The sequence below is a fragment of the Ranitomeya variabilis genome, chromosome 6 (assembly GCF_051348905.1).
Source record: "Ranitomeya variabilis isolate aRanVar5 chromosome 6, aRanVar5.hap1, whole genome shotgun sequence".
Lineage (NCBI taxonomy): Eukaryota > Metazoa > Chordata > Amphibia > Anura > Dendrobatidae > Ranitomeya > Ranitomeya variabilis.
The window spans coordinates 326,004,195-326,024,862 of NC_135237.1; the positions used below are offsets into that span (position 1 = coordinate 326,004,195).

Here is a 20,668-nt window from a genome sequence, read left to right on the forward strand (position 1 = left end):
CGGCATTAGGAGCCCTATATGGATGCAATATAGCAGCTAATAGGTGGATCTCCAGATTCATAAAATCTTGTGAACGTAGTAAACCGGTCCATATTCCCCGTCTACCTCCGTGGGATTTAAATCTAGTGCTAGAGGCCTTAACCAGCTCCCCATTTGAGCCACTAGATTCAATACCTTTAAAAATCCTGACATATAAAGTAGCCCTCTTGGTAGCCCTAACCTCAGCTAGACGGGTTAGCGACATCCAGGCCCTATCAGTAGACCCACCCTTCTTACTGATATTCCATGATCGGATAGTCCTAAAACCAGACCCCTCATACCTCCCTAAGGTAGCGTCCACCTACCACAGGTCCCAAGAGATATTTCTCCCTTCCTTTTTTGATTCACCTGTAACTCCAGAACAGCATAAATTCCACACCTTAGATGTCAGAAGAGCCATCCTGACCTATATAGAAAGGTGTCAGACATGGAGGGAGAGTAGGGCTCTGTTTATCTCCTTTCAGGGCCACAAGAAAGGACATGGGGTCACGAGAGCTACCATATCTCGATGGATTAGAGATGCTATCTGCTTGGCCTATACATCAAAAGGCGAGATTCCTCCAGCGGGTATTAAAGCGCACTCAACACGAGCCATGGCTTCCTCCTGGGCGGAACAAGCAGATGTACCGATCCATTTAATATGTAAGGCCGCAACTTGGTCTACACCTTCTACCTTTTACAACCATTATAGACTTGATCTATCTACATCTTCTGATCTAACCTTTGGTAGAGCTGTTCTTAATACAGTAATCCCACCCAAATAATGAATCTCTGAAAATCTCTCATGTGGGGTGCTGTCGTGGCGAAGGGTAAAAAGCCGGATTACTCACCGGTAATGCTCTTTTAATGAGTCCACGACAGCACCCATTTACTACCCTCCCTAAGTTATGCACAGCTCTTCCTTTTAAATTCACAAATAATGGTTGTATAGAGTTTAAGATATTTATGTTGCTGAATAAGAATTAATACTAAAGCTTTTGCGGTTCCCTTTTTGTACTCTGTAAACTAAACTGAGGAGGAGAGGGGACCGCCTCCTTTTATTCTGTAGGTTTCCTGTTCCTATGGGGCGGATCCCTCTCTCTCATGTGGGGTGCTGTCGTGGACTCATTAAAAGAGCATTACCGGTGAGTAATCCGGCTTTTCATCAGTATTTGTAAGCCAAAACCAGGAGTGGAACAATTAGAGGCAAAGTAGAATAGAAACATCTGCTCCACTTCTGTATTTATCACCCACTCCTGGTTTTGGGTTACAAATACTTATGTAAAATCATGACCAAATCCTGATGCAATCCTGAGCGTGGACACGTACCCTTAGTGATTGAAAACACCTCATACACTTTATTGTTTGTGAACACCTCATACAGCAATGAGAGACACACCAAAAAAGGCAAAATAAAAATAGTGTCTGACATTGCATATGAGGTGTTTGAAGCACAAAATATGTGTAGACGGCGCACGGTGTGACTTGCTGAGAAGTATACTGGAAAATAAGAGCAAATATTGTTGTTTGAAAACAAAATTTTTTTATTGGGGGGAAACAGAAAAAAAAAAGGGGAAATAAACTTAGGGGGTATCAACCTGTGCCACCATGGGGGAATGGTATGTTTCTTTTTGGGAATGGGGAGCGGAAAATGAGGATGATGACGACGAGGAGGATGTTGACCTATAGTCCAGGAGGCTGGATGGCAGGTCTAAACCCTCCGCAGGGTATAATGGGGAGGAAACCGCCACCTCGGTAGGGGAGGGAGGAGGCAACACGAGCCTTTGTGAGGTTCTTGGTTGGCTCTGGCTGCTCCTGCTGCGGCTAGAGCCCCGACGTGTACTTGTTGGTTGTATTGGAGCAGCCAGAGCCTCAGTGCGTGTCCTCTTTCTTTTGTGTTTTCTTTTTTTGCCTCCTGCGGCAGCTCCCCCAGAATGATGGCTGCGGGAGGATGAGGGCCTGGCAGGAGCAGGAGTCAGCGGCACACTGCTATGGTGCCTGTGGTGGCGTCGCTCGGCACTTGGACCAGGGTGGGGTGGCTGGAGTGGCTCTGCAGCAGGAGTCGGAGTCATGCTAGCCAGCGACGGCACTACGGGCAGTGTCGCTGACTGCATGACCCGAGCCTGCTGCAGAGCCCTCACAAAGGCATTGTTGCAGGATTGCATCACCGAAATCTGGAGTTCCGGCGTAAGGTGTTCCACCATGCCCTTACCAATACTACTTAAAAAATGTTTGGCCGGATTTGAGAGCTCGGCTTCCATATTTTCAAGGCGCCGTTCGATACTGGACAGACGAGTGTCCATTTTATCGCTCAACGCCTTGAAACAGTTCTGGAAAACCGTGCTCAAATGCAAAAATTCGGGCATGGCTGGCCTGTCCGAGGCCCGCTGGCGCTGTCGGGAATTCCCAAACGAAGGTGCGCCAGAGGCCTCGGGCAGGGGAACACCTGATGGACCGGCTGCCGGTTCTCCAGATGGTGGTGCAAGCCTGCTGTCGCTGTGGGAGGGCTGTGACGGGTCAGATGGCGATTCATGAAGGGCCGCTCCTGCGGGGCGAGCTCGCTCGAGGGTGCTGCTGTGTGTCCTGTGAAAAGATAAGGAAAGAATTAGCCTTCAATTAATTACCTATCACATACGCCAACTCCTGTAATAAAATTAACATTACATGACACATCAATACATTACAATCCCCTGTCTCTCAGTCTGTGTGGCCTATAATAAATTGCTGATTGTTATCGCCAGCTGACCATTAGGGCTGACGATAACAATCATGGACATACCTACGGCAGAAAATGACTGGTCATTCCCACTGACAAAGCCAATGCATACCTCTGTCATCGTTTCCAAAAATTTTTGACAAAAAATCTTTCTTGATGCTGCCTATGCCGCCAAAATAGTATAAAATTTAAAGTCAAGAAAAACTTTAAAAAAAAAAAACAACAGTCACTTTGCTGATCTGATCGCAAAAACGGCCATGACGTTAGGATCATGTGATCCAGACGTCATCATTATTCCTGCGATCAGAACTACCCTGACTCAGAACGTAACCTGTCATGGACTACAATGACTCACGCCTAACCAAAAAAATTACTAATGGGCTATATACCATTACACTAGGGTAAAAGGATGGCCAATATGCTACGCTGACTACATGGATGGCCAATACACTATGTTCCTTTGGAAATATACTATGTGGATACGTGGCTAGAACGTGTACTATGTGGCTGCGATATAGTGGCCTGGCAATCTACTATGTGGATGCACAATGTACGTGGCTGGGCAATGTACTATGTGGCTGTGCAATATGCTATGTGTCTGGGCAATGTACAATGTGGCTGTGCAATATGGTATGTTGAGAAAATACTTACTGTCGGCGGCTAAGGACCGGTCTTAAGAACTGTAGTGCCCTGTTATATTTATAGGGCACCGACTTGGACGCAGCAGCACCACTCCGAGCTTGCTCCTCCGCAGCACGGATCCCCTTATTGAAACGGTCCTTCATGGATCGCCATCTGGTCCTCAACTTTTTCACTGTGAATGTAAAGACAAAAAAATGGTTAGATATTTAGCATTTTAAAAGGATAAAACAACCGTGTGCAAAGTTTAGGCGTTGATCGCATCACACACGGTTGTGTTTATCCTGGCAAGATGGGTCATAGCAGCGTCTCTGCAATACTCACTAAAGTTGCCTTTGGCCTTCGCTGAGGCACTGTCAAAGCCATCCCACAGCGACTTTGCCACCTCTGCCCACAAACGCCTCGACACCACCTGGTCCATGTGCCGAGGGTCACGGCTGTCCGACAACGGGCCACGCTCCTGGATGCTGGAGATCAGGAGGTCAACATCAATTCCGGTATCTCCTTGGTCCCGTTGTGAAACCTAGAAAAATTAGAAAACAAATAGGTTACAAATATGCAAATATTAACAACCACCAGCACCTGGCATGATAGGTACCTTTGCCCTATCCTTTGCCATTTGATGTATGTATATTGATGTTTTCTACACCTGTATTTAGGAATGTTTGTGTGCAGGGAGTTCAACTTTATTTTACCTTCCCCCAATACTTGCTGCCCTGACAAGCTATAATGTAATTAAGCTTAGTAAACATCCCTAGTGAAACCAGGATGCTCCTCAAATGTAAAGGCCCCGTCTCACATAGCGATTTACCAACGATCACGACCAGCGATACGACCTGGCCGTGATCGTTGGTAAGTCGCTGTGTGGTCGCTGGGGAGCTGTCACACAGACAGCTCTCTCCAGCGACCAACAATCAGGGGAACGACTTCGGCATCGTTGAAACTGTCTTCAACGATGCCGAAGTCCCCCTGCAGCACCCGGGTAACCAGGGTAAACATCGGGTTACTAAGCGCAGGGCCGCGCTTAGTAACCCGATGTTTACCCTGGTTACCAAAAAAAACAAACAGTACATACTCGCCTTTCGGTGTCCGTCAGGTCCCTTGCCGTCTGCTTCCTGCTCTGACTGAGCCGCCGTACAGTGAGAGCAGAGCGCAGCGGTGACGTCACTGCTGTGCTCTCACTTTACGGCGGCTCAGTCAGAGCAGGAAGCAGACGGCAAGGGACCTGACGGACATCAGATGGTGAGCATGTACTGTTTGTTTTTTTTTACATTTACGCTGGTAACCAGGGTAAACATCGGGTTACTAAGCGCGGCCCTGCGCTTAGTAACCCGATGTTTACCCTGGTTACCAGTGAAGACATCGCTGGATCGGTGTCACACACACCGATTCAGCGATGTCAGCGGGACCTCAACGACCAAAAAAAGGTCCAGGCCATTCCGACACGACCAGCGATCTTGCAGCAGGGGCCTGGTCGCTGGTACGTGTCACACATAGCGAGATCGCTACTGAGGTCGCTGTTGCGTCACAAAACTAGTGACTCAGCAGCGATCTCGCTAGCGATCTCGCTATGTGAGACGGGGCCTTAATGTTCCTCACAGCAGGATGCTACTCAAAAAAAAAGATTAAAAAAAAATAAATACTCACTCGCCGGCCTGACGCCACATCTTGGCCCCGATCTCTCTGCTCCCGCTGTGTGCCTTCTCCCTCACTTGAAGAAGCCTGGAAAAATTGTTTAACAAAATTATTGTCAATGCTACAAATGGCAGCGAATAGTAAGCAACTGGACATAATTACTCACCGCACTCCCCCGCGCCGATTGGCTATGCTCAGAAGAACTTAGCATTCTGGCAAGTTTGTTCTGCAATGAATAAATGAGGAAAAAATCACATCCAATGCCACATACAATAAAATAGGCCCAAAACATTAAAACAACCACAATTGACTGTTGACTGATAGGACAATGCAAACTCAAAAAGCGACACCACAACGCCATACATTGCAAGAGAATACAATCGAAGAAACAATACAAGAATAGACCCAAACAAAATTAAGCAAAAATAGACACCTATGTCAAAATTTTTAAAGATAAAAACTTTAAAAAAAAACCTTACAGGAAAAAAAAAAAAGCACAATGAAATAGCAAACTAATGAACGCCATAATTTACAATTACAACAAGACATGATCCAAAACAACACCATCTGGTGACATCCACCAAAATACATCAGAAAAAGGCGATAAATACCATTCTAGATAATAAGCAATAAACATTACGGGACAACCGCTGTTACAATATACAGCAACCAAAAGAAAAACCATAGTCAAATAGAAAAGAAAACACATTAAATTTAAAAAAAAGGGCCCCACCAAAAAAAATAAATAAATAAAGGCCATACTACACACTTGGCAATGGAAACATTCAAGAAAGGAGATACATACGGAAGCCATACGGAAAACGATGTAAAACCATAGATAAAAACCCCCCCAAAAAAAGGGAAAATACAATTGAAAAGAGAATGGCATAGCAGCACAGAACAACACAATACAAATGAAACATCATAAATGTAGCCCCCCCACCAGCAAGAAAAGACACTCAAGGAAAGAAAAAAAAAAGCCAACAGCATAATAAAATACAGCAAGACATGAGCCAAGAAAACGCCATACGGTTACCCCCAACAATAGAAACCATAAAAAGACATGCAACAGAAACTTACCAAGAAAAAATGAGCCAAATTAAAGACATTGAACAACCGCATGACACCAGAACAACCCAAAATCCCTAAAACCAATCCAAAACCAAGCAAGGCCGGTGACAAGAAACGCCATCATATAACGCCAGAAGTACATCAAAACCAGATTAAAAAACACAATTTTTCACTAACAACCCACAGTGCCATAACCGTACAATAGCACAGACCAAACATTGCACAAATTAAATCAAAATAAAAAAATAAAACACAGAATAAAAAATATGCAAAGAGAAATATATACTTACAGGTTTGGAAAGCAGATTGCTCCTCTCAGTGTCTTCTCTGTGTGTTGTGTGGATAGCCTTGTGAAAGACAATGACAACCCCCCTTTTTTTTATATATATATAGTGTTTTTTTAGTGTCTAGACAAAGTCTAGACAATGTTTTGCATATTTTATTGGAAAACGCATGCGTTGTACAACGCACCACGACGCAAGTACTTGCGTCGTCTGCGTTGTCAATACAAGTCAATGGGAAAAAAGGCGCATCGACGACGCAAACACGACGCATGCGTTTTTTACAAAGTCTGCGCCGCCCAAAAAATGCAACATGTTGCGTTTGCCGCGCCCTGACAGGTGCGCCCTAACGCCGCATGTGGCGTACAACGCACCGAACCGCATGACAACGCATGTACATGCGGCGCCATGCGGCCCCAATGTTAAAGATAGGGCCGCACGCCGCATGCGTTTTGTTGCGGCGACGACGCTGCGGCGCACACCGCAAATGTGAACGTAGCCTTACAGTACCTTTTATTACATTGTACACATAAACAGATCTTTAGAAAAAGTATTTCTGAAGTCTGTTTATGATATGTAAATGAAGGCTATGACTAGTCGAGGGGCGTTGGTGTCCCCAGACTAGTCGGCCCACTTAGCATGTTATCATGCCCCTGTGGGCATGATAACATAACTTACAGGCACTGCCGTCAACGCCAGCGCTATACATTCCTCGCGCATGCGCACGGCTTTCCCTCACTGCTTGATCCTCTGAAGCTGGGTGTACGTTTGCCGGCTTTAGAGAAGCGCTCTCCGCATGTTGGGAAGTGTTCTGGGGTTACAGGGGAGGCCTGACAGATTCCCTTTAAAGTGGCTGTTATATTAAAGGACCACTGATTTCAGTGTGAAATGTGCAGTGCTACAGAGAAATTTACCACTTACTGCCTGGTTCTCTCACATCTGATTAATAGAAGTTTTAGCAGTAGAACACCTTGTGACTAGATTATTGTCGGGAAGAGTTTGAGCAAAGATAACAAATTTGAAGCTATATTTTTTATTTTCTGTAATACAAATCAATCACAGACTATCCATGAAGTCAGTACATAGAGCTGCTTTCTATTACCATTCTGTTTTTTCCCATTTTTCCTCTATCCTATCCCTCTACCCTTCCCTCGCATCCACTCACTTATAGATTCCTTTCCCCTTGGAAGATGAAAGAACTAGGTAAAGAGGAAATAGGCAAAGGATGGGAGGAGGAGCCTAATACACTAAATAACAGTTTACATTATACAGGCAGACAACTATTGCGACAGACGTCGCACCGCGATACTGCACCAGGCAGTCTAATCTTCAGACATTTATGAAATTATTTGTTGCTATTGTATATCTGATGAAGGTCATCTAGACGGAAACGTTATACAAGTGCTTCTCACCAAATTAGAATATCATCAAAAAGTTAATTTATTTCAGTTTTTCAACACAAAAAGTGAAACTCGTATATAAAGTTATTACAGAGTGATCTATTTCAAGTGTTTTTCTGTTAATGTTGATGATTATGGCTTACAGCCAGTGAAAACCCAAATGTCATTATCTCCGTAAATTAGAATACTTTATAGCAGGGGTGGGGAACCTCAGGCCCTAGGGCCATGTACGGCCCTCGATGACCTTTTATCAGGCCCCCAAGCAGATTCTCAGGAACCGCATTCTTGGGCAGGGAGGTGTATTTTGGTTACAACCAGTTCATTAATTTCTTCTTGCTCTGTTAGCACACACATGCTGTGTTCACTACTGAACACTGAAGGGCATGCAATGAAAGATTACGTCCTGACACCAGTGCCAGAGTCAGGATGTACTTTGTGGGCGGAGTTTGTATGGCCCCCGAAGGACGGTATAAATATCCAAATAACCCTTGGCAGAAAAAGATTCCCCACCCCTGCTTTATAACAAGAGCTTGAAAAATTATTTTAAAATCCAAAATGTTGGCTTACTGAAATGTATGTTCAGTAAATGCACTCAATACTTGGATGGGGCTCCACTTGCATCAATTACTGCATCAATGCGGCGTGGCATGGAGGCGATCAGCTTGTAGCACTGCTGAGGTGTTATGAAAGCCCAGGTTGCTTTGATAGCAGCCTTCAGGTCATCTGCAGTGTTGGGTCTGGTGTCTCTCTTCTTCTCTATGGGGTTAAGGTAAGTGAGTTCCCTGGCCAGTCAAGCACAGTGATACTGTTGTTTTTAAACCAGGTATTGGTACTTCTGGCAGTGTGGACAGGTGCCAAGTCTCGCTGGAGAATGAAATTTCCATCTCCCAAAAGCTTGTCGGCAGAGGGAAGCATGAAGAGCTCTAAAATTTCCTGGTAGACGGCTGCGTTGACTTTAGTCTTGATAAAACAAAGTGAACCTACACCAGCAGATGACATGGCTCCCCAAACATCACTGATTGTGGAAACTTCACACTAGACCTTAAGCAGCTTAGATTGTGTGCCTCTCCACTCTTCCTCCAGACTCTGGGACCTTGATTTCCAAATGAAATGCAATATTTACTTTCATCTGGAAACAGTACCTTGGGCCACTGAACAACAGTCCAGTTCTTTTTCTCCTTAGCCCAGGTAAGACACTTCTGGCGTTGTCTAGTGGTCATTAGTGGCTTGACACAAGGAATGCGACACTTGTAGTCCATGTCCTGGATACGTCTGTGTGTGGTGGCTCTTGAAGCAATGACTCCAGCAGCAGTCCACTCCTTGTGAATTTCCCCAGAGTTTTTGAATGGCCTTTTCTTAATAATCCTTTCAAGGCTGCGGTTATCCCAGTTGCTTGTGCACCTTTTTCTACCATACTTTTTCCTTCCACTCAACTTTCCATTAATATGCTTGGATACAGCACCCTGTGAACAGCCAGTTTCTTTAGCAATGACTCTTTGTGGCTTACCCTCCTTGTGGAGTGTGTCAATGGCTGCCTTCTGGACTTCTGTCAAGTCAGCAGTCCTCCCCATGATTGTGGAGACTACTGAAACAAACTAAGGGACCTTTTTAAATACTTAGGAAGCCTTTGCAGGTGTGTTTTGTTAATTATTCTAATTTACTGAGTTAACGACTTTTGGGTTTTCATTGGCTGTAAGCCATAATCATCAACATTAACAGAAATAAACACTTGAAATAGATCACTCTGTAATGACTCTATATAATATGAATTTCACTTTTTGTATTGAAGAACTGAAATAAATTAACACTTTGATATTATAATTTAGTGAGTGTCAGTCCTTTTTGAAAAAGAACAGTTATCTGAATAGCTCTATTAAATAACATTGGTCCAAGTGATGTTTATCTTTCAACTTTCAGCACTCAGCAAAAACCTTCAGACATGCAACATATTTCAAACTACACAAGTCCTTTATCATACACTGATGTGATAAAGAACCTGTATGCCTGTATACTTTGAAACACTGCACACTTTTTAAAACCTCATACAATGGCCATGTGTATCTATTTTTTCATTAAAGTCTAGATTTTATAGATGTGCTGGACAGACGTTTTATGTATGTTGAAGCTGCCTTTGAAACTACTGATGAGCCAATCACTCCAAGGTTTACCAAGCAAAGATTTAAAGGAGATAGATCAGCAGCCTGCAAGTTACTGCTATTTTACACACACCTTGGTATACGTTGTCCCAACATATAAAAATTTGTATTTATTCATAGTGTTCTAAAGCTTACTATTACTACTAAGAGGTGATTACAGATATTAGTAATTTATGTATTTTAATGCACTTTCAATCAAAATTTTGCATTCTCCCAATAGACAGATATATCTTTTTCCACCAGGGTGACTCTGTACAATGTTTCCAGCAGAGAAATCAAAACTTATCCAGAACAGTACCAATTTCCTCCTGTAGTTCATCTATCGCATCCAATTCTCCATTCATCATCACATTGTTTATATACTGGAACCTGCTTACTTCCACATTTATACAGCCCACCTTCTAGACTTCCATCAAATTTTAATTATACCATAGCAGGGTAAATAGTCAAAAATCTGAGCAATTGGCATACCATACAGTCATGGCCAAAAGTATTGACACCCCTGCAATTCTGTCAGATAATACTCAGTTTCTTCCTGAAAATGATTGCAAACACAAATTCTTTGGTATTATTATCTTCATTTTATTTGTCTTAAATGAAAAAACACAAAAAGAATTGCCCTAAAGGCAAATTGGAGATAATTCCACACCAAACATAAAAAAGGGGGTGGACAAAAGTATTGGCACTGTTTGAAAAATCATGTGATGCTTCTCTAATTTGCGTAATTAACAGCACCTGTAACTTACCTGTGGCACCTAACAGTTGTTGGCAATAACCAAATCACACTTGCAGCCAGTTGACATGGATTAAAGTTGACTCAACCTTTGTCCTGTGTCCTTGTGTGTACCACATTGAGCATGGAGAAAAGAAAGAAGACCAAAGAACTGTCTGAGGACTTGAGAAACCAAATTGTGAGGAAGCATGAGCAATCTCAAGGCTACAAGTCCATCTCCAAAGACCTGAATGTTCCTGTATCTACCGGGCGCAGTGTCATCAAGAAGTTTAAAGCCCATGGCACTGTGGCTAACCTCCCTAGATGTGGACGAAAAAGAAAAATTGACAAGAGATTTCAACACAAGATTGTGCGGATGTTGGATAAAGAACCTCGACTAACATCCAAACAAGTTCAAGCTGCCCTGCAGTCCAAGGGTATAACAGTGTCAACCCGTACTATCCGTCGGCATCTGAATGAAAAGGGATTGTATGGTAGGAGACCCAGGAAGACCCCACTTCTTACCCCGAGACATAAAAAAGCCAGGCTGGAGTTTGCCAAAACTTACCTGAAAAAGCCTAAAACGTTTTGGAAGAATGTTCTCTGGTCAGATGAGACAAAAGTAGAGCTTTTTGGGCAAAGATATCAACATAGAGTTTACAGGAGAAAAAAAGAGGCATTCAAAGAAAAGAACACGATCCCTACAGTCAAACATGGCAGAGGTTCCCTGATGTTTTGGGGTTGCTTTGCTGCCTCTGGCACTGGACTTCTTGACCGTGTGCATGGCATTATGAAGTCTGAAGACTACCACCAAATTTTGCAGAATAATGTAGGGCCCAGTGTGAGAAAGCTGGGTCTCCCTCAGAGGTCATGGGTCTTCCAGCAGGACAATGACCCAAAACACACTTCAAAAAACACTAGAAAATGGTTTGAGAGAAAGCACTGGAGACTTCTAAGGTGGCCAGCAATGAGTCCAGACCTGAATCCCACAGAACACCTGTGGAGAGATCTAAAAATGGCAGTTTGGAGAAAACACCCTTCAAATATCAGGGACCTGGAGCAGTTTGCCACAGAAGTATGGTCTAAAATTCCAGCAGAGCATTGTAAGAATCTCATTGATGGTTACCAGAAGCGGTTGGTCGCAGTTATTTTGGCTAAAGGTTGTGCAACCAAGTATTAGGCTGAGGGTGCCAATACTTTTGTCTGGCCCATTTTTTGGAGTTTTGTGTGAAATGATCAATGTTTTGCTTTGTGCTTCATTCTCTTTTGTGTTTTTTCATTTAAGACAAATTAAATGAAGATAATAATACCGAAGAATTTGTGTTTGCAATCATTTTCAGGAAGAAACTGAGTATTATCTGACAGAATTGCAGGGGTGTCAATACTTTTGGCCATGACTGTATATGATAAGTATATAAGGAAATTGTTACTAAATTAGAGTAGATGGAACCTGCAGCACCAAAACGTGCGTTGGGGCTGATGCCTTTACAGGTTTAAAGGCACATTCTGCTATGAGTCCATTCTTGTACTGTATATAACTATGCCTACCATTTGTAATCCGGTTCATGTAGATTTCTTATGGCTCTATGCACTTTTTAGCCTTCTTTTTAAAGACTGTGGATCATCCTTAGAGTTATGCCCTTTTCATCTTAAACCCTGGTCCACATGGCCCTGCTTATTTAATATTTAATATACATTACATTTATCTCTGTTTATTTACCATAATATTTTATTTATGTTTATTTACCATAATATTTGGCTCATTATGAATATATGTGTATTTAGATTATCCTGATTTTCATTTATGGCACATTTCTGTAAACTATTGTCACCATACATATTATATTGCCTGTAACCATTATCCCTGTTATGTAGTCCTTTTGCCCATTGTGATTCTATTTTTAAAGGGAACCTGTCAGCAGTTGTGACTGATATAAGATGCGCCCACTGCCTTTCAGGGCTTATCTACAGCATTCTATAATGCTGTAGATAAGCCACAGGTCTGACCTGCAAGTGAAGAAAAATCATTTTTATTATACTCACCCCGGAAGGCGGTGCTGTCCGGTCCAATGGGTGTCGCAGGTCTGGGTCCGGCGCCTCCCATCTTCTTGCGATGACGCCCTTCTGCTTCTTCATCGCTCCTCGGCATCGCGTTCCTGTGCAGGCGTACTTATCTGCTCTGGTGAGGACAGCGTAAAGTACTGTAGTGCGCAGATGCTGGGCCTCTCTGACCTTTCCCAGCGCCTGCGCACTGCAGTAATTTGCTCTGCCCTCAACAGGGCAAATAATTACACCTGCGCAAGAGCGCGATGCCAGGGAGCGATGAAGAAGCAGGAGGGCGGCGTCGCCTGCGACACCCATCGGACCGGAAGTTTGTAGGGTCCAGGAGGTAAACCAGAAAGTGCTGTACAGTATTTTATAACAAATGACAGTGAAAAAAGTACTGTGTAAGTGACTCCTTGTTATCCTTACCAGGTGTGAGACATTACTTGAAGGAAGCATTAGTGAGCATGATTGCTGTACATGCGGAGGTAGGTTTGTTTCATACTTTTGACTGGCCAGAACTCACTTATTTCTTTCTATGAATGTTTCCCATATAAAAAAGTGGCCCCAGTTTTAGTACAGCTGTCAGAACCCAGCCTAAATGAAACTTCTGACATTCATTTTCATTGATGATTTCAGGTCTTCTCAATTTCTAAACAACTGGTCCCGCGAGTAATGGCAAGGATCGTGGAAGCCGTAGGGGAGGAGCTGTGTCGCCTAATGCAATGCGCGTCATCCTTTAGTAGAAATGGAGCTTTGCAGGTAAATCCCCTATATTCCATTTTTGTTACTGTGGTAATGTTGAAAAGCAACTTCTAACTAATGAGGCAGTACCAACAAAAATGCTCATGTTCTGAAATTAAAAACACTGTCCAATTGAAAAAGTAAATTTTTTTAATAAAGTTATAGAGACTCTAAGGGCTCAAGCAGATGGCCATTTTAATGATATGAGTTCTATCCGTGAACCATAAAAAACGATTCATGGAAGAAAGTTAAAAAATGAGGTCATGAAAGGGTTTAAATACACTGTTCATAAAAAAAGGGAACATTAAAATACATGCTTGATATCACTAAATTAAACATTCCAGTGGCAAATCTTTATTCATTACATAGTGGAATGTGTTGAGAACAATAAAACATAAAAATGATCTATGTAAATCAAAATTAATATCCCTTGGAGGTCTGGATTTAGAATTATATGGAAAATGAAAGACAAAGAAATGATGCTCAGTAGTGTATGTGGCCTCCACGTGCCTGTATGACCTCCCTACAATACCTGGGAATGGTCCTGATGAGGCGGCGAATGTTCTCCTGAGTGATCTCCTCCCAGACCTGGATTAAAGCATCCGCCAACTCCTGGACAGTGTCTGGTGCAACGTGACGTTGGTGGATGGTGCGAGACATGATGTCCCAGATGTGTTCAGTCGGATTCAGGTCTGGGGAATGGGCGGGCCAGTCCATAGTTTCAATGCCTTCATCTTGCAGGAACTGCTGACACACTCCAGCCACATGAGGCCTAGCATTGTCATGCACCAGAAGGAACCTAGGACCCAGTGCACCTGCATATGGTCTCACAATGGGTCTGAGCATATCATCCCGGGACCTCTGGCTAGCACTTGGAGGGATGTGCTGTCCTCCAAAGAAATGTCTCCCCACACCATTATTGAGCCATTGCCAAACTGGTCATGCTGGAGGATGCTGCGGGCAGCAGAACTTTCTCCATGACGTCCGCAGACTTTGTTGCGTCTATCACATGTGCTCAGTGTGAACATGCTCTCATCTGTGAAGAGCTCAGGGCACCAGTGTTGAATCTGCCAATCTTGGTGTTCTCTGGCAAATGCTAATTTCCCTGCAAGGTGTTAGGCTGTAAGCCCAACACCCACTTGTGGATGTTGGGCCATCATACCACTCTCATGGAGTCTGTTTCTGACAGTTTGAGCAGACACATGGATATTAGTGGCCTGATGGAGGTAATTTTGCAGGGTTCTGGCACTACTCCTCCTGTTACTCCTTGCACAAAAGGAAGAGGTAGCGGTCCCGCTGCTAGGTTGTTGCCCTCCTACAGCCCCCTCCATGTCTCCTCGTATCTGCTCTATGCTCTGGACACTGTGCTGATACACAGGTACTCTTCTTACCACAGCTCACATTGATGTGCGATCTTGGATGAGCTGCACTACCTGAGCATCTTCTGTTCATTGTAAACACCGCCTCTTGCTACTGTACAATACCTCTAGGGATGAGAGCAATAACAAAATTCAAAAGTGACCAAAACGGCCAACAAGGATGAGAACAGAGAAATGGTCTGTGATCACCACCTGCAGAACCACTCCTTTTTATAGGGGTTGTCTTACTAAATGCCTATAATTTCTACCTGTGGTCTGTTCCATTTGCACAACATCAGAAGAAATTGATTCACAATCATGGTTGCTTCATAACTGGACAGGTTGATCTCACAGAAGTGTGATTGACTTGGAGTTACATTGTGTTGTTTAAATGTGCCCTTTATTTTTTTCAGAAGTGTACATATTAGTTAATAAAACTATTCTATAAAAGCATCCCGTTCAAGATGTATGTATAAAGTTAGGTCCAGAAATATGTGGACAGTGACACAATTTTTTTCATTTTAGCTGTTTTTACTTAGACATATTCAAGATACAGTTAAATAATCAATACGGGCTTAAAGTGCAGACTCTAAGCTTTAATTTGAGGGTATTCACATCCTAATTGGAGTAAGGATTTATGAATCACAACGCTTTAATATGTGGCTGCCTCATTTTAAGGGCCCAAAGAGAATTAAACAAATATCTTTAAAACTTCTTTAATAGGCTTCATGGGATACTCCCTCATTAATAAATCCTCAATTAAGCATCTAAAAGGTCTGGAACGGATTCCAGGCTTTGCATTTGGAAGCTGTTGCTATGATCCCTCAAGATGAAGTTATAGGAGCTAATGGAAGAGAAACAGGCCATCATTAAGCTGGAACCCAGTAAGAAATCCATCATAGAGAAAGCAGAAATGTTAAAGGGAACCTGTCACCCCCAAAATCGCTGGTGAGGTAAGCTCACCGTCATCAGGGGCTTATCTATAGCATTCTGTAATGCTGTAGATAAGCCCCCGATGTTACCTGAAAGAGGAGAAAAAGAGGTTATAATATACTCACCTGGGCGGTCCCGCTGCGGTCCGTGGTCAAGTGGGTGTCTCAGGTCCGCTCCGGCGCCTCCTATCTTCATTCCATGACGTCCTCTTCTGGTCTCCGCGGCTTCGGCGCAGGCGTACTTTGTCTGCCCTGTTGAGGGCAGAGCAAAGTACTGCAGTGCGCAGGCGCCCGGGCCTCTCTGACCTTACCGGCGCCTGCGCCCTGCAGTACTTTGCTCTGCCCTCAACCGGGCAGACAAAGTACGCCTGCGCCGAAGCAGCAGCGTGAAGACCAGAAGAGGACGTCATGGAATGAAGATGGGAGGCGCTGTATCGGACCTGAGACGCCCATCGGAGCGGGACCGCCCCTGGGTGAGTATAATCTAACGTCTTTTTCTCCTCCTTCAGGTAACATCGGCGGCTTATCTACAGCATTACAGAATGCTATAGATAAGCCCCTGATGCCGGTAAGCTTACCTCACCATCGATTTTGGGGGTGACAGGTTCGCTTTAAGAGTGACGAAATCAACAGTTTGGTACATTCTGCAAAAAGAGCAAAATGGTGAGCTCAAGAAACTCTGGATGTCCAAGGAAGATGTGGATGATCTTGGAATCCTTTCCACCCAATTCACCCAAGTGAAGAAAGCTCTCCAGGAAGTAGGTGTTTCAGAATCTAAGTCTGCCATAAAGAAAAGACTTGATGAGAGCAAATACAAAGGGTTCAAAGGAGCAATTCATTAATCGGCCTTAAAAATGGAAAAGCCAGATTAGACTTGCGGGAGAAAAAACATCTAAAAAATCCAGCCCGTTCTGGAAAAGCATTTTTTGGACAAATGAAACAAAGCACCGTGGCTCAATGGATAGCACTGCAGCCTTGCAGCACTGAGGTCCTGGGTTCAAATCCCACCTTGGACAACATCTGCAAGGAGTTTGTATGTTCTCCCCGTGTTTGCGTGGGTTTCCTCCCACATTCCAAAGACATACTGATAGGGAATTTAGATTGTGAGCCCCATTGGGGACAGTGATGATGATGTGTGCAAACTGTAAAGCGCTGCGGAATATGTTAGCGCTATATAAAACAAATAAAGAAGAAGAAGAAAGATCAACCTGTACCAGGATGATGGGAAGGAAAAAGTAGGGAGAAGGCTTGGAACGGCTCAGGGTCCAAATCACACAACATCCTCTTTTAAATATGACGGAGGCAGTGTGATGGCATGGGCATATGTGGCTTCCAATGGCACTGGGTCACTAGTGTTTATTGATGATTAGTGTTGAGCGATACCTTCCGATATCCAGAAGTATCGTTATCGGATTGGATCGGCCGATATCCAAAAAATATCGGATATCTCCGATACCGATACCCGGTACCAATGCAAGTCAATGGGACACAAATATCGGAATGTAAATAAGCCCTTTCTGTCCTTGTCCTTCCTGTTCCGGAGGGGGGAAGAGTGTGAGCGGACACTGTGCGTGTCTGTGTGTGCGGGCGGGGTCTGTGTGGGCCTGCCGGGGATATGTACGGGCCTCTTGGGGGTCTGTGCGGGCTGCCGGGGGTCTGTGCGTGCCTGCCGGGCCTCTGTGCGGGCTGCCGGGCCTCTGTGCGGGCTGCCGGGGCTCTGTGCGGGCTGCTTGGGCTTTGTGCAGGTCTGCCGGGCTCTGTGCGGGCTGCCGGGGGCTCTGTGCGGGCTGCCGGGGGCTCTGTGCGGGCTGCCGGGGGCTCTGTGCGGGCTGCCGGGGGCTCTGTGCGGTCTGCCGGGGCTCTGTGCGTGCCTGCCGGGGCTCTGTGCGGGGCTGGCAGGGCTCTGCGTGCCTGCTCAGACCCCGGGCAGGCACGTACAGACCCCCCACGGTCACGCACAGACCCCGCCCGCGCGCACACACACACGCAGTCTCTGCCCACACTCCATTACAGGTAGTCCTCGACTTACGACATTGATCCGTTCTTACGCGTCGTCATAAACTGAATTTCGACGTAAGTCGGACCATACGTTCATACAGTACTGTAATAACAGTACAGTGCTGCAAACAGTTAGCCTATCCAAACACCTATCCTAACACAGTACCCTACATAATTATCAATAAACATAGGTACAGTAAAATATTGTACAGTACGTTTAATAATGAAGTACTGTACTGTAAGTGCTGTAACAGTAATAAACAGTGTACAGTACTGTAATAAACAAAGATAGCAATTCCAAAGAGGGAACAGGCTTATTGGGAGGAAGCTGCAAAAGGTGCTGGAGATACTGGGGCAGGTGAGTCAAGAGGGGCAGCTGAGGTAGAGGGTACAGGTACAGGATCTGTTGCAGGATCTGCTGCAGGCCTCTCTACCTTCTTGAAGTACTGCTGCAGGTTAGTTTGGAAGGAGACCATATTCTTCTCCAAGATCTCCTTGTAACACCTAAGGGAATCCATGACTCCTCTGGCAACCCTAGTGTACCTTTCCATGTTGGGATCCTCAGCCTCAAACCTTGGCAATCCTTCCTGTATCAGGGCAAAACCTCCTGCCAAGCCCTGCCTTGTAAATCTCTTACGTTCTGGGGTTGGTATGTCTTCCTCTATCATCTGCTTCTCCAGTTGAATAAGGTCCTCAGCAGATAACTCCTCTCCATGAGATGCCAGTAGCTCTGTGACATCATCCTCCACCTCCAGATTCATTGTCTTACTCATATCAACAACGTTCTTTATGACACTAGTCACTGACTCTTGGACCTCTGTGACATCATTCACAAACTGGGGACAGTTTTTTCCACACACCATTCATACTGGTCTGCTTAACCTCATCCCAGGAATCAGCAATGTTATTCACAGCATCAAGGATGTTGTATGTTTTCCAAAAGGCCTTTAGAGTCAAATCCTTATTCTTTTCAGTTGCTCCTAAAGCATTACCAATGACCCTTCAGAGGTAGTAGGCCTTGAGTGTAGCAATGACTCCTTGGTCCATAGGCTGTATTAGGGCAGTGGTATTAGGTGGAAGGTAAACCACCTTGACATTAGGGTTAAAGTCATCCAGACGGGCAGGGTGTCCAGGGGCATTGTCCAGAATTAGCAACACCTTAAAGGGGATATCCTTGGAGGTACAATACCGCTCCACGCCTGGCACAAAATGGTTGGTGAACCAGTCATCAAACACTGCAAGTGTCACCCATGCCTTCCTATTAGACTTCCAGATGACTGGTAGTTGACCCTTTGAAATGCCCTTGAGTGCCCTTGGATTCTCAGCCTGATACACCAGCATGGGCTTCAGTTTGTAGTTGCCAGCAGCATTGCCCCCAAGAAGCAAAGTCAGTCTCTCCTTGCCGACTTTATGACCTGGTGCTGACTTCTCCTCCTTGGCGATGTACGTACGGTTAGGCAAACGTTTCCAAAACAAGCCTGTCTCATCCACGTTGAACACTTGTTGAGCACAGTAACCACCCTCCTCAATTATCTCAGCCAATGCTTTAGGAAACTCAGTTGCTGCTTTCTCATCAGCACTAGCCGCTTCACCTTGCACTTTAGTGTTATGGAAATTGGCACCATCCTTAAACCTCATAAACCAACCCCTACTCACCACAAATTCTTCACTTTCACTTCCTTCCCCCTTTTCTCTTTTCAACGCCTCAAACAGTCGCCTAGTCTTCTCCTGAATACCCATAAGGCTCACAGGGATATGGCGTTGATTTTGGTCTTCCAACCAAAGCACCAATAATCTTTCCATCTCAATAATAAGCCCACTCCGCTGCTTCATAGGAGCAGATCCTTTCACATGTTCAAGGATACGATCTTTATCCTTGATAATCGTAGCGACAGTCGAACGACTAAGTCCTAATGACCTGCCAATTTCTGTTGGTGTTTCCCCCTTATCTGATAGCCTTATGATATCCACTTTCACCTTCATGGTGATGGCCTTCCTTTTCTTTGATGCACTGGTATCAGATGAGTCTAGCTTACGTTTGGGAGCCATAATGAAGGGTGTTATGGCGTACAGGAGACTCGGTTTCCTCTATAACCGGGTACAGTGTACAGTACTGGACTCTATTGTTCCGCCCCTGCACGTAGTTCGACTTACGACGCAAAACGTCGGAAGTCGGAATGAGGCGTCGTATAAAGCGTCGTAAACACGAAACGACATAACCCGAGACCGTCGTAAACCGAGGACTAACTGTATAGTGCATAATTGCACTATAGGAACTTCCAATTCCGGTATCCGATATCGCAAAAGTATCGGAACTCGGTATCAGAATTCCGATACAGCGAATATCGGCCGATACCCGATATTTGCAGTATCGGAATGCTCAACACTATTGATGATGTGACTAAAGACAGAAGCAGATGGATGACTTCTGAAGTGTACAGGGATATACTTTCTGCTCAGATTCAGCCAAATTCAGCAGAGTTGATTGGTTGATGCCTCACAGTACAGATGGATAATGATCCCAACGATAGTGCAGAAGCAACACAGGAGTTTTTTTTTTTTGTTTTTTTTTTTAAGGCAAACAAGTGAAACATTCGGCAATTGCCAAATCAGTCACCAGATCTCAACACCATCGGGCATGCATTTCACATGCTGAAGACAAAACATAATGCAGAAAGACCCACAAACAAGCAAGAACTGAAGTCAACTGCAATAAAAGGTCTACATACCCCCGTTAAAATGACAGTTTTTTTTGCAATGTAAAGAAATTATATCACCCATATTTTATAGAAATCTATTCAGAAGCAAAAAAATAATTTTTAAAAGAAGATAAAAATATCTAAACTAAAGTAATGTGGCTGTGTGAACGCCCTCTTATAGATGGAAAGTGGTTGTGTTCAGAAATACTCAATTACATTTAAATCATGTTAAATAGTAGTCAGTACACCCTTGCCATCATTTAACA

General features: G+C 44.3%; 1 protein-coding gene across 1 annotated transcript in view; it reads left to right on the top strand.

Annotated features, from left to right (window-relative positions):
- The window catches only part of EXOC2 (exocyst complex component 2), a 275,271-nt gene that overhangs the window by 245,652 nt on the left and 8,951 nt on the right, over positions 1 to 20,668 (top strand). The window contains exons 23-24 of the mRNA XM_077269779.1: positions 13,104 to 13,159; positions 13,311 to 13,433. Coding sequence (XP_077125894.1) covers positions 13,104 to 13,159; positions 13,311 to 13,433 — 179 coding nt within the window. The remainder of the gene's footprint in view (positions 1 to 13,103; positions 13,160 to 13,310; positions 13,434 to 20,668) is intronic.